Source organism: Macaca nemestrina, chromosome 2 (assembly GCF_043159975.1).
Source record: "Macaca nemestrina isolate mMacNem1 chromosome 2, mMacNem.hap1, whole genome shotgun sequence".
NCBI classification, from domain to species: Eukaryota; Metazoa; Chordata; class Mammalia; order Primates; family Cercopithecidae; genus Macaca; species Macaca nemestrina.
This window is the reverse complement of record NC_092126.1, coordinates 106,451,241-106,478,789: the sequence shown is the minus strand read 5'-3', so window position 1 is coordinate 106,478,789 and position 27,549 is coordinate 106,451,241. Positions and strand designations below refer to the sequence as shown.

At 47.6% G+C, this 27,549-nt stretch overlaps 1 protein-coding gene across 5 annotated transcripts; it reads left to right on the top strand.

Moving 5' to 3' along the window:
• Positions 1 to 481: 481 nt before the first annotated feature.
• Positions 482 to 27,499, top strand: LOC105480291 (protein O-linked mannose N-acetylglucosaminyltransferase 2 (beta 1,4-)). Of its 5 annotated transcripts, XM_011738909.3 has the most exons (4): positions 498 to 717; positions 1,851 to 2,049; positions 3,177 to 3,347; positions 25,176 to 27,499. In XM_011738909.3, exon 4 carries the CDS (start codon positions 25,281 to 25,283, stop codon positions 27,021 to 27,023), a length of 1,743 nt encoding a protein of 580 aa, XP_011737211.1. In that variant the 5' UTR covers positions 498 to 717; positions 1,851 to 2,049; positions 3,177 to 3,347; positions 25,176 to 25,280; the 3' UTR covers positions 27,024 to 27,499. The 5 variants fall into 5 exon arrangements, with proteins under 5 accessions (XP_011737212.1, XP_011737211.1, XP_011737213.1 ...); XM_011738911.3 differs by lacking the exon at positions 3,177 to 3,347 and having other exon boundaries at positions 1,936 to 2,049; XM_011738907.3 differs by lacking the exon at positions 3,177 to 3,347.
• Positions 27,500 to 27,549: the final 50 nt, after the last annotated feature.

Sequence of the window (27,549 nt, the reverse complement as noted above, 5' to 3'; positions counted from 1 at the left end):
ATTGAGAAATAGGGGCATATGTATATTCTTAGAATCCGCGGGAATGCCAGATGCCACAGCCATAAGTAGCTGCCCTTGAGGACTGGACAGCCAGGACTGGACAGTGGGATAAGGTGACAGCTGGTTAATGAAATGGTGCCGCAGAGGACTGGTACTTTTGTATTTAAGTTCTCTGTAGCATTACAATTTTTAAAAGCATGTAAACCTATTACTCTGACTTTACAAATGACATTTGGTTGTTCGTTAAGCTTGCATTTAAATTTATTATAAGCTTGCATTTAAATTTATTATCATAACTGTGTAATCCTAACACTAAATAAAACTCAGCCTCTCTGGGAGCAAATTGTCACTCTCAACATTCCGCAGGCTGGTGGCGGCGCGGGCTGTCCTCGGACGCAAACTACACCTCCCAGGATTCCGCGAGCCAAGGGGGTGGTTCTGGCCGGGACCGGAGCGACTGAACTCGCGGCTTTGCGCACGCGCACAGGCTCCGCGCTGGGCTCGCCAGCCGGGCAGGCGCACGAGGGACACCTGCGAACCTGGAGGTGGCTGAGGCTGCGAACCCGGCGGCGCGGCCAAACCTGCGTTGGCTGCCTGGGCCTCCTGGGCCAGGAGCTGGCGCTGGGGGCGGCGGCGGTGTGGGAAAGTGGCGCCGCAGTGGGGCCTCCTGGACGTGTTGGCGGAGGTGGCTTCAGTCCCGCGGAGCCCAGGCTTCAGGTTAGACGCGCGCGCTCGGGGCTGGCGCGGACTCTGACACCCGTCTGGGACTTGGAGTGGAGGGGCCGAACCCTCGACCCCCTGGAGGAGACGATGCGGTGCCGGGCCCCAGAGTGAGGGGGAGGTTCTAGGACGCCTTCCGGAGATAGGAGTTTGCAGAACTGAGGGGTGTCGTGTGAAGCGAGCTGAGGGAGGCGCGGGAGGTGGGCGGGGCGGGGGTGGACCCTCAGGGTCGGGGGCTGAGGACCGGGGCAGCGCCCTGGGGCTTGCCAGTTGGAGACCTCAGCTCGTGGCAGGCACTGGCGTTGGGTCCTCAGGCCCTTTTGCTTTGGGAGGTGATGGGTGGTGCGCATTTGACGCGGGCGGTGGGGAGCCACGCGAGGTGCGCGGAGCGGGCCTGGGCCTCCCGAACTGCCAACCCGGGCAGGCCTGCAGCTGATCCCTGGGCGCCTTGGGGGCGAGTGGGGCACGTACCATGTGTGTCCGGTGTAAGAGCTTGCCACGGCCTGCTTGGCAGTGCCGGGGTAGCCTCTGAAGTAGGAACCCAGTGGACTCCTGACTCCGTGTGTGTGTAGGAACCCGTCTCCCGCTCACTGATGGGAACTCTGCTAAAGTATGTGACCCTCAGGCTGGAGTCTTGCACCAGGTGCAGAGCGACCAGTGTCCGCCTACTTTATGCCAGCCAACACTTAGAGCCTGCTCTTGGGAGAAACAAGGATCCGCGTGGAAAGGGATGACTTCGGGGTTATGGGGCGAGCTTGGTAGGACTTAGTAGCTAAGAGCATAGACAGAGGAGGTTTCATTCACCAAATGTTTACTATAGTTTGCGCCCGGCCTTCAAATCCTGGTTCTCCGCCACTAGCGGTGTGCGCTTAAGCAAGTCATTTATCGTCTCTGAGCCTCTGTTTCTTTCTCTGTGAAGTGGAGATGAAAGTACAATGCCTTTATCACGGGGTTGCAGTGAGGATGAAATAATGCCAGGCAAGTCCGCAGCCCAGTATGTCTAAACAGTGAGTGTGCAGCAAATATCAGCAGTCGTGGTGACTAACGATAGAAACTGTTTGAGGTGCTTGGAGTCCAGGTTCATCTTTACTGGGACTAGCTGCCCTCTCTGGCTCTCGTGAATCTTGCAGATCTTCCAGCTCATCCTTTCATATTAGTCATGAGGAATCTCAGTCCCGCAGAGCTAGGAAAGAGCATAGGTCCCCTCATCCCCAGGGATGGTCAGCACGTTCCTTCCTGAGCCTTGGGCCCCTGCGAGAAGAAGAGGAGAGTGGAGATCTTCAGCAGAAAGGAAGACATGGTGCTGGTGGCTGGACCCTCCGTGGCCATGTAAGTATGCTGGTTGGCAAGTTCTTGCTCTGAGCCTTGCTTTAGAAAATATTTAGCAATAAACAAAGCCTTCTAGTAAACATTGCACTAACTAGAAAATTAAATTACCAAATCCCCCATTCCCCAATGGTCCTTGTCAATCTCAGCTTGGTTGTCAGTGGAATACTTTCCCCTGGGACCTGCTAATCACGTGATTCCCAAGGTTTCTTAAATTGGATGAAATAATAAATGTGAAAGGTGGAACCTACAAATGTCATCATGGGCTTTGGAGTCAGTCTTGGTTTTGAATCCTAACCCCTCCACTTAATCGCTGTGTGACGTTGGGCAATTCACTTAATGCCTTTAAGCATACTTCCTTAAATGTGAAATTGAATTAATAGCATTTACTTCAGGTTTGTAGTGGGGAATAAATGAGATAATAATGTAAAGCAGTTAGCACTGTGCCTGGCTGAGAGTGAAAGCCAGTGAACAGGAGTTATTTTACCATTATGATTAATAATAATATTAGAAAAATAATTGTCAGGCATGGTGCTTTACCTTTGCTGTCTCTTTGAATTCACAAAACCACCCTGTGAAGTAGGCATAATTTTGTTTTTCAAATCAGGAAATGAAGGCTTGGAGAGGTTAAGAATTGGCCTAGGGTCACATAGCGGCTAAGTGACAGGGATGGGAACTCATATCCTGACATCTCCAGCTCCAGAACTGGTGCCATGTAATTCTCCTTCTCTGCTGCCCATCATCCTTGCTGTTGTTGCATTCTTGAAGCCTAGTTATGACCTGGGGCAGCCTCCAGTCTTGCAGCAGGGAGTCTTCTCACACCAAGTGGGTGGGAGGCAGGACCCTGCAGCCTGGCTGTGTGCTTCCTCTCTGTGGCTGGTGTTGGATGTGTGGTGAAGCTGTAGGGGACAGTCCCTGAGTGAGTTCAGGGGACGAGGTGTTAGGAAGAGGCAGCCCAGGCAAGGCCTGTGACCTCTTTAGGGTCTCATCACCGGACGGCAGGGCCGGGTGAGGGTGCAGGCTGGGTGGGACCTGGGAAGCTTGTGTATGAGAAGAAATGCCTTCGTTTAGCTCCTGGGAAATGTTCTGGGGCTGCACAATTATCGGAGCCTGATCTCTGCTTTGCGAAGGAGAGCAGACCTTGAGCTGTGGATGTGAGGAGAAGGAGCCCCGGACTGAGAGCCAATATGCTGCCATTTTAATCCTGGCTGCCTGTGAGAGCTCACACTGCCTCTCAAGATCTCTTTTATAAAATAAAGAGTTGGAAGAAATCATTTCTAAGGGTTCTTGTAGCTCTAAAGGTCAGTGGTTTTGTAATTCTAAATTGATGGCTTAACCCTCTCAGCACAGTACTAGGGCACATGGGATAATTATCACACTAATATGTTACCTAGACTCCTTAGGGTGAGAGAATGTTCACAGCTCCCTAAGCCACCTGTCATAGCCGGGTACTCTCTGCCTGGCTGGGTGGGGAGGAATTACAGCAAGAAGCCTTGGGTTGCTAAGTTACAGTCTAGGGCCTGTGGTTCTACATTTCCAGGGCCACCACACCTGCTGTGCCCTTGACTAATAAAAACTCACAGCTCTACAGTTTACTCTGCTTCTCTGCCATTGAGTATTCCTCCAAGTCTGATGACAGATGAGCACAGTACTAAGAACAAGACCTCTGGAGTGAGAGACAGGTTCAAATCCTGGTGCCCCTTCTTGAGCTTTAGGAACTTAAGCAAGGTACTTAACTCCACTAAAACTTGGTTTTCTCATGTTAAAAGAAAGTGGGGATAATACTGGTACTGCATTGGAGGGTGAGGCTTAAATGAAATAGGTCAGAAAAAGGGCTTAAGACAGCACCTCTCACATAGTAGGTGCTCAGTAAATTAAGATGGTGAGACTGTTCATCTCTTTCCCCTACCCAGAGGCCAACATCCTCTTTCTTAGCTAACCTGGACAAGGATCAATCCTTTTGTTTTCTCTGACTTCCCATGTCCTCACTGGTACATACTCCAGCACCTGTAAGAGAATCAGATCTTTCACTCTGCCAGTAGTGACTGCCATTGGTACAATCTTATGCTACAAATTTCTCTGTTTTCTCCATTCTGAAAAGGCTAAGAGAGGGCCCCTTCTTTGCTGTGTAGTTGCTCCTCAGCTCTGAGCTAAGCCTCAGGAAGGGGTTGGGGACCTGGTCTGCTGTATTGCCACACCCAGTGATGAAACAGACCCCGGGGTCCTTTGACAGTGGAGGTTTGTGGCAGGAATCATGGCACATCCTGGAGTGGCATCTGGAGTTGCCACAGTTGTGCTGGGTCGCAGAGCTTCCAAGAGAGTCACACAGTAGCCATTGTAAGGAACTGGAGATGCTGTCCAAATTTGCTCTGTTCAGGGGCTCCTTTCTCAGGGGACCTACCTCCTCTCTGCTGGCTTGCAGGGATGGCCATCTCCCTATGTCCCCAGCTGGTGGCTGCTTTAGACCCAGGCTCCATTTAGTCCATTTAGCTGTGGCCAAGAGGTCTGGTCTCATTTCTTGCCACTCCCATACCACAAGTGGTGCACTTTGTGTGGGAAGGAATGGGTTGGGGCAACTTGTTTCAAAAGAGAGCTTAGAGTCTGGCAGGCTTCTCAGATTTCCCCAGAGCTTAGGCTTATGCATCATCTTAGCAAAAGCTGGGAACAGAATTTATTTAGCCTTTACTGATACTGATGGGGAGAGTTATTCTCAATTGAATCAGTTGTTTAACCTGGGCTAGCTAGAAATGCCTTGCTGAGTATCGCAAAATTGTGAAATGTTAGAAGAACCTTTAGAGCAGTTCTCTCAGTATTGTGCACACATTAAGAATCACCTGGAAGCTTTATTAAGACACAGTTCCTAGGTCGTCCTCTCAGAGAGATTCTGGTTCTGCAGGTCTGAAGTGGGGCCCAGGATTCTGCATTTCTCAGATCCCAGGTGATGCTGCTACAACAGGTCCATGGATCCACTGAGTCCTGCTTTGGAGGACATCATGGCCAGCCCTACTCCCCGCTATGGAGTAGCCCACATGGGTTGTTCTTGTTTTTTGCTAGACCACTTCCAGGCAGGGGGTTCACTGCCCTACAAAGTAGCTGATTCCTCCATGCTCAAACAGTTATAGTCTTTAGAGAAGTCTTCCTCCAGCCGATCATGCTGAGCTCCACCTCCCCGTGACTTCTTTTTGCAGTTCTTACTCTAGGTCCCTGGAGCAGCTGGCACACCTGTGCTGGGCAGGACAGAATGGGAATCATATGTGCCACAGTCCACACTTGTGCCTGGGGCTTGGGTTGCACGTGTCACCATCATCCACATGTGTCCAGTCAGGTAGAAGGGATTGTATCCACTCCTCAGGAGCGGCCTCACTCTTGTTGTGCAGCAACTCAGGTATTTGAAGACGCATGGGTGCACGGGCTTCTTTTCTCCAGGAAAGTGTCCCTACTCCTTCTAGCATCCGACACAGTATAGGGGTTCTCAGTCCTTCCTCATCCTGGCTGCTCCAAGGTGAGTGTCCCAGAAAGATTCACATAGGGTGGGGTCGTATTAATGACTAATTGTACAGACTCTAATTCCTGACAAAAATGCGTAACCTGAACCTAATCATGAGAAAACATCAGACATTGAGGAATATACTAGAAAATAGCTGGCCCTGACTCTTAAAGGTTGTCAAGATCATAAGTCGAAGATAGACTGAGAAGCTGCCCCAGATTGGAAAGGAGTAGAGAGATGTGATAACTGGATGCCATGCTTCATCCCAGACTGGATTCTGGACCAGAAAATAGAAATCATATGTTAATAGTATTATCATTATAGTATCAATATTCATTTCATGAATTTTTGTTGTGTAACAGAAGGTTTTCATTCTTAGAAAATACATGCTAAAGTATTGAGGGCTAAAGGGGCCAGATTTCTCCATCTTATTTTAAAATGATTCAGAAAAGAGAGAGAATTTGTATACAGTTGCCCTCCTCAGGGAGACTTGTTCCAGGACCCCCCACAGATAACAAAATCCAAGGATGCTTAAGTCCCTGTTATAGAATGGCGCCATTATTTGCATATAACCTACGCAGTCCTCCTGTATACTTTAAATCATCTCTAAATTCTTTATAATACCTAATACAATGTAAATGCTATGTAAATAGTTGTTATACTATATTGTTTTTAAATTGATACTTTTTTATTGTATTTTTTTTTTGTGAATATTTTTGATCCACAGTTAGTTGAAGTCACATATGCAGAACCTGTAGATATAGAGGGCTGACTGTATATAGAGAGAATGATAAAACAAAGATGTCAAATTAGCAGTTGGTGAATCTGGGTAAGAGTGTAGAAGAGTTCTTTGTCCTATACATGCCACTATTTTGTAAGTTTAAAATTATTTCCAGATAAAAAGAAGGAGATCGCAGACCCTGCAGCCAGCCTACCTGGGTTAGTCTTATCGTTGCTTCCTCTGTAAACCTGGCTTTCTAACCTCCCTGAGCTTTGATTTTTACCATCTATAAAATAAAGATCATCATTGCAGAGTGAAGAACCTGGCACCTAGTGATTGGCCAGTGGATCTTAGCTATGATAATATCATTATTATTAGGAAAGGGAGGAGTTCAGGGTGACACAGTGGTAATGAGACCAAAGGAAAACTCAGCCTTATCCTGTCACCTCCTTCTGCTTGCTGATGTGGGATCTCAGGCTCCCTGGGTGTCTGGCAGGGACCTGGCTGCTGTAAAGCGTCACCCTGCAGAAGGCTTTGCAGGTAGTCACCTGAGCCCATAGGGTTCCAATGTTGAAACCCAGGTCTCCTGGCAGCTTTATCCCCTGCCTTCCCTGGCACTTCTGTGCCTGCCCCACAGCCTGGGCTCCCCAGGCTCTACCTGTCTGGGTATGCAGTGCCCACTGAACTGCACATGGCTTTGGACCTGGCCATCACTGCCCATGGCTTGGAGGCCTCATGGTTTGCTGGACATATGTGAGAACTAGACAGTGATGCTTATCTTACTGTGGACAGATTGTAGCAGTCATGAGTAATTGGGACATGTAGACACATAACAGAGATGCTCATCTTATCCTCCATCACCACCAAAACACCTCCAAAAACTTGCTCAAAACTCACCCACCCTCCAGCCAGCTTCCCTGGACGATTTCCTGTTGTGCACACTGCCTCGTGTTTCTTTGTGAATATTTTATGCTTCATATACAGGTTGTCTTCGGACTCTCTTGATCAGTTCAACCCTCTGAAATTGGGCCTGAGGGTCCATCTGGATGTGTGTACACACTGGCATCTGAGCATTCCCTGTAAGAATTGTTTTCATTTGATTTTGCAGTTCCACCTAGAAAACCTGGTGTAGGCGTGTTCTCCGTTACCTTTGTGAGCCACACAACAGAGGTTCCCACCATTCTGTTCCCTGTTTGCGTCCCTGTTTATAACCACATTGGTACACAGTGATGCCAGAGAGGACCAATACAGGCACATGTCACTTCCAAGTGACCCATTTGCGCTAAGCAAAAGCCAGATGACACGGCAGGCTATGTGGCAAGCAAAGGTTTCTGCGTTATTTGGAGGCTGAACGCCGGTGAGAGGGTTGCAAATGAGCTGGTGGAAAGCCGAATGTCCTGCCCCATACTCAAACCTTGGTTTATCCTCAACAAAGACTGACATCACCCTTCTCACCAAAGTAGTACTTTGTAGTAGTACACAGATGACTGTGACTTAATTCTGTTGGAGGTTTTCCTGCTTTGAAGGGGTTCCTTTTCTATTGATAAGGCAATATAGTCACAGTCATCAGCTATTGATGGTGGATTAATGTCTCCAGCTTTGACTTTGCTTTGCTCTTTATTCTAAAGTAAGAAGATACTACCCATGTCAAAGTTTTAATCTAAAAAAGTGAGCCCTTAACTAAATGTTAAATATGCCTTGATAATTAAACTTACTAAGTTTTACAAGAACCACTCAGGCTGCCAGGATTTTGCCAAAGGATAAATAACCTTGGTCAGAAAACCTGATCTATAAATGCCTGAATTTATCAATAGCATTAGGTTAATATTTAGGAGCAAATGTAAGCATTATATTATTAATACCAGTTCCATGTACTACTTCTGATAACCAAAAAAAAAAAAGAAAAAAGAAGGGGGAAAGAGATTATTCCGAGGATAAGGTTGAGTTAATGAAACATGTTTACTCCTTACTAATTCACAACATATAAGACCACAAATCAATACAGGACTGAAGGCTTCCACAATCTAGCACTAGTACTTCAGGCTGCATTTAGGACAAAGACGCTTTTCAGTGACAAAATAAGAATTCTGTAATTTTCAATTGAAAGTGTGAACAATCCTTAAAAGTCAAATTGCTGTAAAAGTAATATAAACCCTTCTGCACCATTGCTGACCCCCTCCTGGCTGGGGCCCTGCCTGATCTTCTGCAGCCTGGGTCTGGCAGGTGCTGGCTGTCTGGTCCCTCCACCTCTGTAACCCTTCTGATGGAGGAGTGACCGGTGAGCAGCTGGTTCTGGCAGTCACACAGCTGGGAACCTGGGCACAGGCCATGGTGAGGCCAGCAGGACAGGGGATTTGCTTTAGACCAGAGCTAGCAAACCAGCATCCATTTTTACCCGGCAGCAGTGAGGCCAGCAGCCCCAGGCCTTGGTGCATGTTGTCTTCACTCAATCTGAATAATTGTGAGAAGTTACAAATTAGGACATTTCACATTTTCAATAGATTTATTGCTTCTCTGGGAAGATCAGAAGAGGGTTGCTATGGACTGAATCATGTTCCCCCCATTTATATGTTGAAGACCTAACCCCCATGTGATTATGTTTAGAGATAGGTTGTCCTAATAATAAAGCTTAAATGAGGTCATAAGGGTAGGGTCCTAATCTGATAGAACTGGTGTCCTTATATGAAGAGGAAAAGAGATCAGAGTGTTTCTCTCTGTCTCTCTCCCCACCTCCCTCCCTCCCCTTGCTTTCTCTCTCCCTTTCCCCCTCCCTCACCTGACCCTCTCCTCCCTCCCCGCCACACAGAGAAGAGGCCATCTACAAGCCAGGAAGAGAGGCCTTACCAGAAAGCAACCCTGACAGACCTGTGAGAAAATTCTGTCATTTAAAGCACCCAGTCTGGTGTTCTGTTATGGCAGCCCAAGCAGACTGATACAGATAGGTACCACCAGACTGCTTTCGTGCCATTCTCTCATCAGCTGGCATTAGGTGTTCAGTCTCCAGGTCACACAGCCCACCTTCAGCTTTACTTTCTCCATTGGCTCCAGCCCTAGCAGGCATGTGAGTGTGCACCTCCTACTCTGGGCCCAGAATTTCTGGGGCTTTTACTCCTTATCAAACCTCAAGGCCCTTGTGGGCTTTTCTGTGCCCATGTCTGGGGCTGGCCAGGTCCCCCAGAATGGAGCCTGCACCCAGCACCAATGACCAGCCTCACATGGTGAGCCCCCCGCCCCAGGCAAGTGGCCCCACCCCAGCTGCTCAGCTGTTACTGGGGTCTGCAGATGTGACAACATTATCGACGCTATCCTCTGATGCTCACAACAGCTGGGATCCTAGAAAGGAAGATTCACTAAGTCTGGGAATCTGATAACATTTAGCTGCTCTTGGGAGCTTAGTAAAGTGGTTTGGGGGAGTATCAAGCTTGCTCCTGCCTCCCTCAGTTTCTAAAGGGATTTTCTAGGCATGTTTTTAATCTCTTATTGATTTCTTTTTTCCCTGTCTTTTGAAAAAAATTTTGTTTTATCATGCTTTGTCCTGGCTGAGTCACTAAGCTCTTTGTTCCCCACTCCAGGTGGTCTCTAAATTTGGTGCCCAGTGTAGAGGCAGAAGCAGATAAACATGGTGGTGTTGGAGTACCCTGGTCTGTGTGACCCTGGAATGCCGAGAAGGCGAGGTCCAAATGGTGCCTGGGCTGTTAGCATAAGACAGTGCTTAGAATCCATGTTCAAATCCTGCCTCCATTCCATACATGCTCAGGGACTTGGACACATTTACTTAGCTTTTCCCAGCCTCTGTGTCCCGATCTATAAATGGGTAATAGAAATAGTGGTGTTAGCCTCTTAATATTGGTTTGAAGATTGAATGAGAAAATATACCTACAGTGTTCAGTATACTGCCTGGAACATAAAGTGTTGGAGGCTGGTGGTTTTGAGTGTGTGTTTCAAGGTAAGAGTGGGTTCATATTTAATAGTTGCTGGTAATCTGGGAATCAATTTTAGGTGCTGATTGGATCCTTGGTAGCAGGATGGGACGGGAGGTACAGCACAGAATCAGTTGCTCGTCCTGGAGCAGTGGAGGGGCCAAAACTCTGCTTAGGGCACAAGTAAGAGGAGTGATGGGAAGAGGCAGCTTTTCCTAGTTTGATTACCTCTGCTTTTCTAAAGGAAAGCAAACAAATAAGGATCAAGGTTGTCATGTCCCCCTTGAAGCCCTTTTGTCTTCTTCAAGAGTTTCACCGCTGAGCATGGTGATCACATCCACCCAGCATTCACTCATCTTCCCTTCTCCCTGCCCCACAGCCTGATGACTCTCAGCTGGTCAGCCAGTGGCATTCTCTGGTCATTGTCATGGGTCCAGGAGGGGACTGGGCTGCAAAGTTGGGTGGGATGTGTGTGCCCTTATTTGGGCTCGCTCCTCCCTTATTGAGTCCTCTGAATGTCTGAGGTGTTTCTTTCTCTTCTCTGCGCCTTGCCCCACTTTAATGAAGACTGGATCTTCTGTATCTTGAGGGTGGTTTTCAACACAGTCTTTAGAGTTCGAGAACACTGGGTTAAGACCTAAGCTTCACACCTGTTGTAACCTTGGACAAGTCACTGAAACTCTCCAACCTCCGATTCCTCATCTAAAAATAGGGAATAATGATACTTCATAGGCTTGCGGTAAGTACATAGAGGAACGCTTTAGGGCGAGACAGCCAGGAAGCACTGAACACACAGCTGTCCTGGCTTGGAGCAGGGGCAAGACTGGAGAACCCTTTGTTAGGGCACCTGCCATGTCCTTGCCCAAGCAGGAAAAGGGCTGATCTGTTTTTTTTTCTCTGTGTGGAATGGCTCATGTCAGAGACCATCTGTCCTGTACCGATCCCATCTCATTGGAGACTCTGTAAGCCCAGAGGATGGTGGGGTGCTTTGCATCAGTGACCATTGGACCTTCATGCCCACCCGCACATCCTAAAGAATCAGCCTCTGTTTTCAGGAAGGCACTAAGTAGAGACAAAATGTATTATCCTGGGTGGCCCATGCCTCCAAGTACCACCTCTCACCTCCTCATGACAAGACTCTGTCTGGGCAGCCCTTGTCTCTTGAGAAGCAGCACAGGTGGAGATGCTTGGGGTTGAATCCTGGACTGTCAACACATGGCTCAGCCTCTGAGCCTGTCTCTGAATGGAAAATGGAGACAAAGTGCACCACCCTGCTGAGCAGGGGTAAGGAAGGATTTAGCGAGGCTGTGTGTGCGTGTGTGAGGGACCTAGCATAGCACTGGGACATAGCAGGAGCTCAACAGGTTGGGATGCTAGCCAGATCTGACTGCAGACAGGGTGACCTTGCATGACTGCTCAGAAGTGGGTTCACTGGGGGACAGAATTAAGGACAGCAGGTGCAGGAGAGGCACATTCCAGCTCTGCTTTTGTGCTCTCAGAGTAAGTGCACAAAGGAGGGTGGGCTGCTTAGGACTGAGAGGGAGTTCCTCGTCACTGCACAGTCAGATTTCTTGTGATGCTGGGATCCTGGCCCCTGCCCATTTCAGCAGAGCCAGGAGACAGATGAAGTGGGGAATGGAGGTCTTCAGTCTGAAAGAGTTCTTATCCCTTTGTCGCCAGTGCTCTGGGGAGGCAGTTGGTGCACAGAGGTGCCCTGAACGATCAGACATTAGGACCAAGCAGACAGTGTCTGTCAGACCAGGCTGCAGTCCTGTGGAAGACAGTGGCTTAGCTTCAAGTCTCTTCAGGCTCCAAGGCCAAGGAGGGCCACCTGGGCTCTCTCACGCCCTGAACCTCATTGCTGCTGTTCTGTTGTCAGTGAGACTGGCAGCCTCTCCAGGCTGTGATAGCCCCACAGCAGTGTAAATTGGCCCAGAGAAAGGGGAAATCACTGGGTCTGTTGCCCAGTAAGCACCTTGGCCCAGTTATTCTTCACCATTGTGAATTTTCCTCCTAGAGAAGTATGCGTTTATTATCCAGGAACATTTCGATGTGGTGAAGAGGAAAGGACTCTTTATCTTCTTTGGGGCTGGAGATCCGATTAATGTACTCCTTGCCTCCATCTGTTGTCTTTTGAAAACCTTCCTGAAGATTTTGCATGATCCTTCAGTTCAGCTGGCTTATGCAGGCTGTTGGGAGGAGGGGCAGGTGCCACCTGGGTGTGGGAAACAGGCTGACAGTGTTTTGTAGTGACACTGACTGCTCAAGTACTTGTTGGCTTCCTACTACCACACTGTGGCTACCTACTTCACAGTAGGTAGAAGTGCAAGGGTGGCTTTCCATGTCTCCACAGTGACAAAATACAGTAATATCTGTTTATTAAGGTTCCCCTCTGGATTCAGGACTAGATCTATTATTTTTTTTAAGTCTCCCAGGAGCAGATCCTGAGATCCTAAGACAAGGATTCTTTAGCAAGTAGATGATTTGTATTCAGTCCCAATGGACATGTAAACATGAATGGGGAGTGAGAAAGTGAGAGAGGGAAGGGAAGGCAGCCAAAAAGGGTGTGTGTCACGCTTGTTACCATTGTGGACAGCTGGGGCTTAATCCCATTGGGGACCCCTGGGAGCCAGTGTAGAACATGTCTCAAAGCTAACCTGCCTGTGGAGTATGGGAGCGGGGTATTCATCCGACAGTGGTGTAGGCTACCTGCTTGTAAGTGGTAAAGTTGGTAGAAACTCCCAGGCAATCAGAACTCCAGGACCTGATTGTTGCTCTGTCCGTCTCCAGCAAACCTTTCTTCCCATTTTCCCCTTGGAAGGGTAACTCGGAAACCTGAAATGCCCAGTGCAGGTCCATGCAGGCCAGTCTGTCCTGCCTTCCATCAACACTATTCTGGCAGGGCCTGAGAGTGGGGATAGGAGGATGGGAGTTGGGAGGGATTAGGGACTGGGGGATTGGGAAGACTTAGCAGCTAATTAGAAGCAGCCCCCGTGTCCCCCAGTCTCGAAGGCTGGTCTCTGCTTAGTTGCCAATTTGCCTCACAAGGCCCCCACCCTTGTTTCCTAGTTTATGAGCTTTGCCCTAAGGCCCTGATATCAGTGCTTTGCTGGGATTGTCCACTGCATGTACACAGTCAGTCAGGTCCAGATGTGGACCCTAGACTTCTGCCTGCCTGTGGCCACTGCCCCATATCCCCACCTGCTGCCAAGCCTGCCTTAGAGAGGGGCAGGTGGCAGAATGATCACTAGAGAGATGATGAATACCTGGAATACCTGGGGGCTGAGATGCCCACTCACGTTGGAGGTAAGTCTTTCCTCTCTTCTTTCCGTATCTCCGTGAGGGTCTAGCTATTTGATATTCCCTGGGTTTGTCTGTTTTGGCTTTGGCTTCTATTGGAAGCTATTCTTTGATCAGGGCAAAATGTGTGTCAGCTCATAGGACATGAATCTGCCTCCCGTCTCTCCAGAGAGGACTTAGTTTTATTTTTTCTGAATATCAATTTATTTCTTGTTTACTCTTCAGAATTCTCTTATTTATAAATAGTGATTTATTTAATTCTTTATTGTTTCCTTTTTAATGTATTTATTATGTCAAGTAAACACAAAAGAGTACAAACATATAAAGAACCCCACCATCCCCCACCATCTTCCACAGTGATCAGTATTCCCTTGTCGGGTTCTGTCTGTCTACTTTGTTTGCTGGAGCAAACCACATTCATGTCATTTTACATGTCATTACCATTTATAAAGACTCATGTTCTCAGCTGGGTGCGGTGGTTCACACCTGTAATTCCAACATTTTGGGAGGTTGAGGCAGGAGGATTGCTTGAGGACAAGAGTTTAATACCAGCCTAGGCAACATGGCCAGACCCCTTTCTCTACAAAAAATTTAAAAATTAGCCAGGCTGGTGGCCCGTGCCCATAGTCCTACCTACTTGGGAGGCTGAGATGGGAGGATCGCCTGAGCCCAGGAATTCGAAGTTGCAGTGAGCTGGTATCATGCCACTGTGCTGTAGCCTGGGCAAAGCAACAGTGAGACGCTGTCTCAAAAATAAAAAATAAAAAAATAAAAATTCACGTTTCTTATGTAATTTATTTTAAAAATAAATAACTTTTTTATTTTGAATACATTTTAGACTTACAAAAAAGTTGCATAAACCACTTCTCCCCACTTCCCCTACTATTAACATCTTACAGAGCATAGTATAATGATCAAAACCAGGAAATTCACACAACACATTAAACCACAGACCTTATTCAAATTCTGCCTGTTGTCCCATTAATGTTCCTTTTCTGGTCCAGGATGAAAGCTAGAATCCCACACTGCATTAAGTTGCTGTGTCTCCTTAGTCTCCTCCAATCTGAGGCAGCTCCTCCATCTTCCCTTGTCTTTTATGACTTTAGCCCTGTCAAGTACTGGCCAGGTATTTGGTAGAACATCCCTTAATTTGAGTTTAAGGTTTTCTCTATTAGCTAACCTACAGACCTTATTCAGAGCCAGAACTGGAGCTAGAACCATGGATCCCCATTTAGAAATATAGATTGAAGTTACACATTTTGGGCAGGAAAACCATAGAAGTGAGGTCCTGTCTCAGTGCATCATATAAAGGGGTACATGATGTCAGTGTTATTACAGGTGATGTTAATTTTGATTACTTGGTTCGGGGCATGTCTGGCAGGCTTCTCTACAGTAGTTTCCATTTTTACTTTTGTAATTAATATGCACCTCATGGGGAGATACTTTGAGACTATGCAAATATCCTCTCATCATACTTTTTCACCCACTAATTTTAGCATCTATCAGCAGATCTTGCCTGCAACAGTTATCACTGTGATGTTTGCCAAATGGTGATCTTCTATTTCCATGATTGCCTCTATATTTTTTAATTGAAATTCTCTAAGGAAGATCTGTCCGTTCTCTCCTAATTATTTATTCATATCAATATTGACTCATGGATATTTTATTCTATGGGTTATAATTCATTACTATTACTTTTTAATTTTGGTACTAAAATTATACAAGATTTAGCTGTTGGGAGCTCTTTCATGCTGGCTCCTGTGCCTTTTCACTGTCTCCTCATCTTTTTTTTTTTTTTTTTTTTTTTAATACTTTTACATTCTGGCACTACAAAATGTTCCAAGCTCGTCTTGTACTTTCCCTGCCCTAGCCCTGGAATAAACCATTTCTCCAAGGAGCTCTGGTTCCTTTTGTAGAGAAAGATTTTTAGAAAGCTAGTTCTGGGTGCTGGGTATACTGATTGCTGCTGCACTGTCACTGCTTCCAGGCCCTCTTGGTGAACCGAAGTAGGACACCTATAATTCCAACCTTTTCCTTAGCTATGACAGTTATCACTAGACACTTTGTGGGAGGAGAATCAGTGTCTGAAATTAGCACTTTGATCTTTTGTATATACAAAAAGTGTTTGAGCTGTGCTTGACATAGTTCCTCTTACAAATGTCAGTCCAGTCATTCGTTTAGGGTAAACACTCACAAATATTGCCACTGCTCCCCCTGCTCATGTTCCTCCCTGGTGCCTTCCTCCCTGCCACCCCAGCATGAGCTCCTCTTCAGTTCCCTGGTTTAGATCTGAGCTGAGGACCTCGGGGTGATCTCCCTTCCACCCCCTGGTAAGACAGTCTCTCCCTGTCTTTCCAGTCTCTTTTGAAACCTTTTTGTCCCTTTTCTAATTTTATCCTTTATTTTTTTTCTTCTCCTAACCTCAAATGTTAATGAACTCTCCCTCTTCCTGGTCTCTTTCTAGCTCCTGGCTTCTCCTCTTTCCTCCTAGAGATCAGATGTCAGAACTCCAGCTGAGGGCATGTCTTACTGATCACATAGGTGTTCTCTCTTGAGAAGAACTGTCCATACCTTGGTGGTGGTAAGGATACCTGGTTCTTATGGCAGGACCACGGGACACTGGTCAAAAATAGTCATATCAGCACTTTAATGTGGTTCAGCACAGTGGTTCTTAGCTGGTGGGGTTGTATGGAGAATGTCCACTTGGGGGCATGCCTATTTGAAAGAGCATATCCAGTGATATAATTTTACATTGAAAAGTAAAATAAGGCCGGGTGCGGTGGCTCAAGCCTGTAATCCCAGCACTTTGGGAGGCCGAGACGGGCGAATCACGAGGTCAGGAGATCAAGACCATCCTGGCTAACACGGTGAAACCCCCTCTCTACTAAAAAATACAAAAAACTAGCCGGGCGAGGTGGTGGGCGCCTGTAGTCCCGGCTACTCGGGAGGCTGAGGCAGGAGAATGGCGTAAAAACCCGGGAGGCGGAGCTTGCAGTGAGCTGAGATCCGGCCACTGCACTCCACCCTGGGCGACATAGCGAGACTCCGTCTCAAAAAAAAAAAAAAAAAAATACAAAAATCTAGCCGGGTGAGGTGGCGGGCGCCTGTAGTCCCAGCTACTCAGGAGGCTGAGGCAGGAGAATGGCGTAAACCTGGGAGGCAGAGCTTGCAGTGAGCTGAGATCCGGCCACTGCACTCCAGCCTGGGCGACAGAGCGAGACTCTGCCTCAAAAAAAAAAAAAAAAAAAGAAAAGTAAAATATATAGATAGATGTTGATATAAAATACCAACATCAGAAAGTAAAGGTTGATGGAATTCACTGGTCTTGAGGAGCAGACGTTGCAGAAGAGAGTCTTATGAATGAGGGAGAAGGGGATGTTGAACTTTACAGGTCAGTTTGGGGCATGAGAGAATTTCTCTTTATTATCAATGGGTGAATGGGTTGAAAAGACTGAGGAAACACTGAGTTTAATTAGATTTCTCAGCTTCAGGGTTTCTAGGCTCACAGAGACACTCCCCTAGAGATGAACAAGGCTGACGGGAGGTGCTGTTAAAACCCAGCTAAGAAGGCAGCCACAGAGCTCTGGCCTCTCACCTGTGGCTGGCCCAGAAGTTCTCAGCCCGTGTTCCACAAGAGCCTTGAAGACCTGAATGAAGGACGTGAAGTCAGGGCCCCACTATATTCTCCTTTCTGCAGGGCCCTCAAGATAGCTGTGACTTTATCCTCTTCTCTTACCACCAAGAAGGCCCATTAAGATGTGAAAGAGTGGAAGTTTTATTAAAGGATGAGCTTTGAGGTTGTGAGAATTTATTTAAATTTAAATCATCTGCAGACTTTGGGACTTGAATTGCCATCAGGAACATGCTGCTGTGCCCCCTTCATGCAGAGTGTGACCCACCAGCTTCCTCTGTGTGCTCCCTTCTGGGTGCCCCCATTCTAACACTCAGGCTCTCCTCTCCTGTATTAAATGGGGAGACACTGAGCTTGGGAGTTCCTAATTGGCTTTTTTCTACCTCTGTTCTCCCAGAGAACCTCCAAGCTGCTCTGTTCCAAGACTTATAATAGCTCCCTATTGCCTATAGGATATAATTCAAACTCCTTGATCTGGCATCACACCCTCGGCTGATTCTTCTAAGTTTCTCTCTACTTCTTCTCCTTGTGAACCATCCATTCCAACCAGACCGGACTGTGGGGTGGCCTTGGGTCACATTCCCTGGACTGCCTCCTACCCCCTGCCTTTGTACTGTTCAGATATCACATCTCTGTCCCTCTGAAAGCTCCAGGAAACAGCCACACCAGAGGACTTGTTTGCTCCTCAGGAGGGGTCTGGCACTTCCTGCCTGCAGGGCTCACTGAAGCCTACCTTCTGCCCGTGCTGTGACACTTTGGTGGCCTTAGTTCTCATTCCCTACTGGCAGATGGCACCTGTGTAGAAAATTGTCACAGATCCTCTATTTGATTGTTTTCATGTCTCATGAAAAGGTTTCTTAGGGAGAAGGCTTCATTTACCCAAGTTATAGAAGAGTCCAGGAGAAACTGATGCGAAATAATCCCCCTAGGCTGGAGCACAGAGCTCAGAAACAGGAGACACAGCCAGACCCTGCATGTTTACCTCACGCATGGCACTTTGCAAACAGGTTCTCCTTCCATACCAGTTGGAATGTTCTGGCTGTGGGAAGCCAAAATCCCAACCCAGCCTAGCTTCAGCAATGAGGAAAGTTACCATTTCTCACAGCAGATGTCCGAGATGGGGCTCGGAGATGTCACCAGGGTCCTCTATATCTCTTTGGCCATACCATCCTAGGCATTGTCTTTGCCTCAAGCTGGTTCCCTCATGGTCAGCAGATGGCAGCCAGCAGCCCTGGGACAACATCTTCTTTTTCTGTCTAGTGAGTGGGAACATGACATGTGACACCTCATTCCTCAGCTGAATTGGTCCCACTCGGGTAACCTGCCATGGCTGGACCAGTACCTGGCCCCAGAAGTAGGCTCTGCTGACAGTCCATCCACCTGAGGTGCAAGGTCTGAGCTTCTCTGAACCTCATGGGTATCAGCCGGAGGGTGGCTCTCTGGACACACTGGGGATGTTATTAGGAAGAGGAAGAGGGCAGTGGCTGCTGGGGGAAGCAACAGTGTCCATTATGTCATCTGTCAGTACACTCGACCTGGATGCCCAAGACGCAGAGGGTTGGCGACTGACCAGGCCCAAGGTGCCACCAGTGACACAGTGACAGCGTTCACTGTCTGGTCTGTCTCCATCTTCTTTGGAAGGAATCTTCTCCTGCTTAGCTTTAAAATCCTTTGTTTCAAATGACTGTGATGAAAAGTGACAGTTCCTGCCTCACCACTGATCAGTTTTTGCTTTGAGTCAGATGAAGGTAGCCAAGTGTGTCCAAACTGTTTTAAAATGCCAGTGTTTTGTCTATATCCCAGTGGCCCTTTATTAGCTACCTGGTGCCTTAAAACCTTTTTATTTTCCTCTCCACTATATACCGCACCTGTTAGGTTGAACCTGATGGAATGAAATTGTGATTTTTATAAGATAAAAGTGGTTATCACCATTCACGAAATTCAACTAATACATCATTTCTGACTTCCACTTTCCTGTGAGGTGGGTGCTGTATCCCCATTTTTGTTGATGAGGAGCCTGAGTGTAGAAAGGACATGCAGTAGGTCGAGGAGCTGGGGTTTGAACCCGAGTCTTTCTGTCTTTATCCTCATACTTATCCAGACAGTGCATATCCTCTTCTGGGAGCTACCTGCAGCCAGTAGTGCATTGGAAGCTGAGAGCCAGGCTGGTTTGGGAGACGATGTGATAGCTACTGATTGATCAGTGATACCTTCAAAGGTGTCTCCAGAAGAGCAAACCCACAAGTTAAACTAATGTATGGAGTTGGCTTCCCAAGACTGAGGTGTTCTGACTATTCTAGATCCAAGTAAGTTCCGCACCCCTCAAGAGGGTTTGAGCAGCTCATCCGTATCAGACTGGCCCAGGCCCTGGAGCTAGGCAGGTAGATGGTGAAGCGGAGACTTAATTTCATGAGAACCTGAACACAGAAGCTGCACCAGCTGGGCCTGCTGGTGACCTGCTGGTCTCCCCAGTTGTCCACACTGGGAGGCAGCGCTGCAGCAGGTGTGTTTTAGAACACTTCTGTTCTTATTCCTGATTTGCTATGTGATGTTGGGCAAATTGCTTTTGTGGGCAAAATGAGGACTTGCTTAGTGGTTGTTAACCTTTATAGCAATGGAATTCCTTCTTAAGAGCACAGAACCCCTTTTTCAAATGAATTATTATGGTCCCTATATTAGTTTTCTAGAGCTGCTGCAACAAATTACCACACATTTGGTGGCTTAAAATGAAAGAAATTTATTCTCTCCCAGTTCTGGAAGCCAGAAGTCCAAGATTGAGGTGTCAGCAGGGCCATGCTCCCTCTGAAGGCTCTAGGGGAGAATCCTTCCTTGCTTCTATTTTGCTTCTAATGGTTTTGGTCATCCGGGCTGGTTCTTTGGCTTATAACAACATCACTCCAGTCTCTGTCTTCCGTCGTCACATGGCCTCTGTTTCTCTGTATGTCCTTTTCTGTCTCTTTTAAGGGTAGTCACATTGGATTTATGACCCATCCTCATCCAGTATGATCTCATTTCAAGATTCTTATCTAATTGTCTGTGCAAAGAGCCTTTTTCCAAATAAGGTCATCTTCTAAGGTTAGACATGATTGCCTGAGTGGGAGTCACCTCTCCTTTCTGCCTTGTGAGAACAAAAAATGAAGCCACTCCTTTGTATCCTGGCTTAGCTGGGCTTATGTTTATTGCTTGCATCCTGCTTCATAGTTGATTGCTAAGCAGGTGAGAAGCCAAGGTCAGCCTGATGCTTTATCTGATCATCCAGGCACCCAGGAGCCAGAGAGGCATAGCAACATGTCCAGTGTCATGCAGCAAAGTGATAGACCTGATCTGAAGTTCTGCAGGGTTCTGGCTGCAACATTTGGCCCTTTGTCTTTCCCCCATAGTATGTGATAGGGAAGAGTCACATGCATAGCATACTCCTGTGGGCATACAGGTGTTGTTGAAACCCAAAAGATATTTTGCAGTGAAGCAGAGCAGAACAGTAACTCATACTAGCTGTTGCTATTAATAAGGCATAACTAACACATAGGCTGCTCACTGCTGCCCACAGCTTAGGCAGTGGGGTTGTGGGTTCTTGTGCCAGCTAAACAGTGATCCTCATCTTCCTGATTCAAGATGTATCAGAAAGCAATTGAGTGATGGTGATGTGATTATAAGGATAACATTGAGCCTACTTTAATTTATATACAAAAGAAATAGGAAAACATTTCCAAGCTTTTAAACTGATAAGTGGTAATGTGTTTCATGGCCTGCTTCTTTGATTAAGAACTACTTGGTTTTCCTCAAATCTGTTTGTACCCCAGAATCACCTGGGAGCTTGGTTAAAAAAAAAAAGTAGATGCCAAGGATACCTCAGGTTCTGGTCAAAATGGAGTAGACAAAATTATCCGTATCCCTCTTACTAATATAGCTAAAAATACTGGACATTATATATAAAACACTGGAAGACTGAAAGGTGGAGAAAGGAGTGAACCAACTAGGGACTCTGGAACTCACAGAACAATGTAATGGTGAGTCCTCTGGGTTTTCTTCTTGCCTCCTACATATTCTACCGTGGGTGCTAGAGAAGCCCACAGTCCAGGAATGCCAGTGAGCACAGAACAAAACAAAGCCCCAAGGAAGCTTGGTCTCTTTTGTCAAAGGACTGGAAGAAGGAACAGTATAGTACAACTGTTTTGTTTTTTTGGTTTTTTTTCTATAAATACTCCATTCCTGCAAAACACCAGAGAAAATTGCCTCCCCCTCCAGTCCTCAGTTTTAGTAAAGGCCAAATGGATAGCGTATTAGTCTGTTTTCATGCCAATAAAGACATACCCAAGACTGGGCAATTCACAAAAGAAAGGTTTATTGGACTTACAGTTCCACATGGCTGGGGAGGCCTCACAATCATGGCAGAGGGCAAGAAGGAACAAGGCACATCTTATGTGAATGGCAGCAGGCAAAGAGAGAGCTTGTGCAGAGAAACTCCTGTTTTTAAAACCATCAGATCTAGTGAGACCCATTCACTATCATGAGAACAGCACAGTAAAGAACCCCCCCGACCCAAGATTCAGTCATCTCACACCAGGTCCCTCCCACAACATGTGGGAACTACGGGAGCTACAAGATGAGATTTGGGTGGGGACACAGAGCCAAACCGTATCAGATAGCCTAGACTTCCACCTTTGCCTAGTGGTAACCAGCTGCCCCACACCCTCCCCACTTGATGGGAAGCCTAGACTTCCACCACCGCCTAGTAGTAGTGTACATCCTTCACTGTGATAGTCCTCTTGGGGCCTAGACTTCCATCCACACCCCAGGGTGTCATTGGAGGCCAACTGCAGAGCCTGGGTTTTGACCCCCTGACATACACTCTGTGCTGAGTATCCCTCACCCTCCCAGCCACAATGGTGTTGGTGGAGGCTGAGTAGGGAGCCTGGACGCCCACCCCCAACCAACAGTAAGAGTCAATGCTCTCCTTTCCCCGACCAGTACGGTTTTAACAGAAGCTACTAAAACAAGATTTAAGTAAGATCCAGAGTATCATAACATTATAACCAAAATGTCCAGGATAAGTTTTAGCAAAAAAAAAAAAGTTATAAAAACTAAATGGAAATTTTAGATACGAAAAATAGAGTAACCAAAATTTTAAAATTACTGGATGGGCTCAATCGAGAATGGCGAGGACACAGGAAAGAATCAGTGAACATGAAGCCAGAATGATAGAAATCATCCAGTCTGAACAACAGGGAGAAAAAAATACTGGAAAAAAATTAACAGAGCTTCAGAGATATGTGGGACAATACAGTTTTTTTTTTTTAAAAATCTACGATTGGTGTAATTGGAGTCCTAGTAGAGCAGTGTGGGGCTGCAGAAGTTTTCAAGGAACTAATGGCTATGTCCCACATTTGGGGGAAGGCAAGAGCCTACAGATTCAGGAATCTGAGCAAACCCCAAAGAGGATAAACCCAAAGAAATACATGCCAAGGCACCTCAGAGTCAAACTTTTGAGAACTCAACAAGATCTTAAGAGCAGCAGGAGACGATGCATTTCCCTCCAGGGAAAAACAATTCGAAGGGTAGCAGTTCCTCATCAGCAGTCACAGAGGCCAGATCACACAGCATCATTTTTCACATACTGAAAGAAGGAAAATCTATACCCCAAATTCTATACCCAGTGAAGATATCCTTTAGGAATGAAGCTAAAATCAGACATTTTGACATGAAGGAAAACTAAGATAATTTGTTGCCAAGAAATTAACCCTTAAAGAATAGCAAACTAACAGAAGTTCTTCAAAGAAGGGATGTAGGAATGGAAGGAAACCTGGAACATCAGGAATGAGGAACGAACATAAAGAGTAAAAATATGGGTGAATATAATAGATGATCCTTTCCCTCTTGAGGAAATCATACTCGACAGTTGAAGCCAAAATTACTGTCTGATGTGGGTCTCATTATATGTAGAGGAAACATGTAAGACAATTATATTATAAAAGAACCTAGGTGGAGGTAAAGTTTCTACACTTATTTGAAAAGTAAAATGTCAATACCAGTAGACTGTGATAAGTTACAGGTTATAATATGATGCCTAGAGCAACCACTAGAAAATCTATATCAAGAGATGTACTCAAAAACACTGCTGATAAATCAAAGTGGAATTCAAGCAATTCACAAGAAGGCAGGAAATAAAAGAAACAAATAATGCAGATGCTTGAGCCATACTCCAGACCTACTGAATCAGAACCTCCAGGACTGGTGCCTGGGAATATGGATTTTTATTTAGCAACTACTCCTGAGGATTCCAGTAATCAGCCAGGCTTGAGAACATCTGGAGTAGACAAGTATTTTTTAAACAGCAAGTTGCCAACCTGATGAGTTAATTAAGATGATTATGGGCAGGTTTTTGTTGTTGTTGTTGTTAATGAGCTTAGACTAAAGTGTGCTAGAAAAAACTAGAATGTATGATACTTGTTCAGGGTAATTCTCATTTCCTGATATTTGGGGGTGGGGAGTATATAATATATTCATATGTGTGGGCTCAACCTTTGGATAAGAGTAGGCCAGAAGAGATCTCATGCCTCCAGGAAGGGCCTTCAACTAAGTAATGCCCAACAGGATTTGATAGACATGTATCCCAGCTTCCATACTATATCCAGCATATGATCATGAGAGGAAGGCTACACAGGGCATTAACTGCTCATTAAGGTACTCTGTATGTGTTGGCTTTGGTCCCTTCTGTGTCTCACTTTCCCACTCTCCTACAGGTGTTTCATGGGATAATTTCTCAAACTGTTTGGATTCAAATCCTTGCCCCTGACTCTGCTTCTTAGGGAACCTAGCTGAAGACACCTTCTCTTTCTAGGCAAGATGCACTTGGATTCTTTTCATCACAGGGAGGTAGGAATTGCATCAGGACCTAGCCACAAGAGAATAAAGGAACAGCTACTCCCTCCCGGTGCAGTGCCAGGCAGGTGTCAGGTGTTACCTGTGCTGCTCCTGTGTCACAAAGGATGAGCTTCTTCACCGTCTGAATAATCCTGGGTCCCAGAGCAGGCATGATACCCTTCACAATATCACAAGAAGAGGGAGTAAATGCTCACCCCTAGCCAGGCCTCTCTGTCAGTGTGTGTATGTGGGAGAGGGCATTTAAAACCCTGTTGGGTTTTTTTTGGCTCAGTATACAAAACATTTTTCAATGATGACACCCAGATACAATTATCTTACCACCGAGGGGACGAGTTTCTACCCTTCTCTTAAGGGATTCTAAAGCCAGCAGGCATGATTTCTAAAGGAACTTTAAGCAGGAGCAAAGCTTAGCTGACCATACATGTGTGTGTCTCAGGTGGCATACCGGGGTCTTGTACAACCTGGGAACAGTGTTCACAGATCTCCAATGCCAGTTGTTCTCATTTAACGGAAAGTCATTACCCAGAGTCCAGGAATGTCAGGCCCCTGCAAGGGATTTTCCTATGGCCTGTCATCACAGATACCTCTCTTGGTTGGCTTTTGCTGCAGCAGTGCTTCATCACAAACAGCCCCAGAATTTCAGGGATGTTTAATCAGCTGTTGTTCAGCCCCGATGTCTATGTGTTAGCTGATCTTGGCTGGGTTTGGCTGATGGCACTGCTGCTCTTGGCTGGGCCCACTCAGTCATGAGGGATCAGCTGAACTAGAACAGGGTATGGCCGGAGCGGTTGTGCTTCGTGCGTAACTTGCTCCTCTTGGGGCCAGCAAGTTAGCCTGAATACATTCTTCTTATGCCAGTGTCATAAAGAGGGCAAGGCCAGGCCAAACACTTTCCAAACCTTTGATTATGTTCTGTCTGCTGACATCTCACTGGCCAAAGCAAGTTAAATGGCTAAGCCCAAAGTCAGATATGGGGATGCACTCTCCAACATGGAGGCGATGGGGAGGGAGTAAATATTTTAAACAATGGTCTAATCTACTATGCCTACCAATGAGCACAATGGCTGCAAGGATCCAGTGCTGTAGTGGGCACACAGAGCCTAGCACAGCGCCTGGCATATAGCAGGAGCTTGTAATGATGCCAGGCAGACTGTGCCAACTCCTTTTTCTTTTCCTTCTCTCCTGCAGGCTTTCACCAGTTCTCGGGATGCCCATAGGGATGGGTGAAGCCCGCCTGGCCTGTGGTGCTTCCCAGTGGCCGTCATCTCACTAGGGCCCCACAGTGGCATTAGGATGCACCTCTCTGCGGTGTTCAACGCCCTCCTGGTGTCGGTGCTGGCGGCGGTCCTGTGGAAGCATGTGCGACTGCGTGAGCATGCAGCTACACTGGAGGAGGAGCTGGCCCTCGGCCGACAGGCCACAGAGCCAGCCCCAGCACTGAGGATCGACTACCCGAAGGCACTGCAGATCCTGATGGAGGGTGGCACACACATGGTGTGCACAGGCCGCACACACACAGACCGCATCTGCCGCTTCAAGTGGCTCTGCTACTCCAACGAGGCCGAGGAGTTCATCTTCTTCCATGGCAACACCTCTGTCATGCTACCCAACCTGGGTTCCCGGCGCTTCCAGCCAGCCCTGCTCGACCTGTCCACCGTGGAGGACCACAACACCCAGTACTTCAACTTCGTGGAGCTGCCTGCTGCTGCCCTGCGCTTCATGCCCAAGCCGGTGTTCGTGCCAGATGTGGCCCTCATCGCCAACCGCTTCAACCCCGACAACCTCATGCATGTCTTTCACGACGACCTGCTGCCACTCTTCTACACCCTGCGGCAGTTTCCCGGCCTGGCCCACGAGGCACGGCTCTTCTTCATGGAGGGCTGGGGCGAGGGTGCACACTTCGACCTCTACAAGCTGCTCAGCCCCAAGCAGCCTCTCCTGCGGGCACAGCTGAAGACGCTGGGCCGGCTGCTGTGCTTCTCCCATGCTTTTGTGGGCCTCTCCAAGATCACTACCTGGTACCAGTATGGCTTTGTCCAGCCCCAGGGCCCGAAAGCCAACATCCTGGTCTCGGGCAATGAGATCCGGCAGTTTGCACGGTTCATGACGGAAAAGCTGAACGTAAGCCACACAGGAGCCCCTCTAGGCGAGGAGTACATTCTGGTCTTTAGCCGAACCCAGAACAGACTCATCCTGAATGAGGCAGAGCTGCTGCTGGCACTGGCCCAGGAGTTCCAGATGAAGACAGTGACAGTGTCCCTGGAGGACCACGCCTTTGCTGATGTCGTGCGACTGGTCAGCAACGCCTCCATGCTGGTCAGCATGCACGGGGCCCAGCTGGTCACCACCCTCTTCCTGCCCCGTGGGGCAACTGTGGTAGAGCTCTTCCCATATGCTGTCAATCCCGACCACTACACTCCCTATAAGACGCTGGCCATGCTGCCTGGCATGGACCTCCAGTATGTAGCCTGGAGGAACATGATGCCAGAGAACACAGTCACACACCCTGAGCGGCCCTGGGACCAGGGGGGCATCACCCATCTGGACCGGGCTGAGCAAGCCCGTATCCTGCAAAGCCGTGAGGTCCCACGGCATCTCTGTTGCCGGAACCCCGAGTGGCTCTTCCGAATCTACCAGGACACCAAGGTGGACATCCCATCCCTCATTCAAACCATACGGCGCGTGGTGAAGGGCCGGCCAGGACCACGGAAGCAGAAGTGGACAGTCGGCCTATATCCAGGCAAGGTGCGGGAAGCACAGTGCCAGGCGTCAGTGCATGGCGCCTCCGAGGCCCGCCTCACTGTCTCCTGGCAGATCCCATGGAACCTTAAGTACCTGAAGGTGAGGGAGGTGAAGTATGAGGTGTGGCTGCAGGAGCAGGGGGAGAACACCTATGTGCCTTACATCCTGGCCCTGCAGAACCACACCTTCACTGAGAACATCAAGCCCTTCACCACCTACCTGGTGTGGGTCCGCTGCATCTTCAACAAGATCCTCCTGGGACCCTTTGCAGATGTGCTGGTGTGCAGCACGTAGCGAGCGGGCCACAGCCCGGCCTCGGGAGGGTGGCTTCTGCAGTTCAGCATCCCTGGGCCCGTTAATCCCACTGTGGAGACTTCTGGGAACTGTCTATTTATTGAGCAGACCTGCCCCAGGCCTGTGCCTCCACGTCATCTTGTTGCCCCGGGGGTGTGGTGTCACAGCACTCCTCTTTGTCCTAGAGATATGGGAGCCGACTTCCCCTTCTCCCATCCTGAACATTTGTACCCCTGGAGAAGTTCCTTAGCAGGGCGGAGGAAGAGGAGAGGAGGAAGGAAAGAAAGAATCACAAGGAACCTCTGGCTACGTGATCCTGATGTTTCCTACTGAGTTTTTCTGGTATCCAGATTTCTGGAAACCGAGTAATCATGTACTGTTTGATTGGGTGGTTCATCTGCTTCCATCCCAGTGAAATTTACCTGTAGCCCAGTTAAGGGTGTGTTTGGAACAGTCATTAAATGATTCTAAGCATCTTGGTCAAGTCTTCTTATTGGATGGGAGGAAGGGGAGCCGGTCTTCAAAA

Bases quoted from the DNA above. Each gene is read 5' to 3' on its own strand.
- LOC105480291 (XM_011738910.2), top strand. From the start codon at position 25,281: ATGCACCTCTCTGCGGTGTTCAACGCCCTCCTGGTGTCGGTGCTGGCG.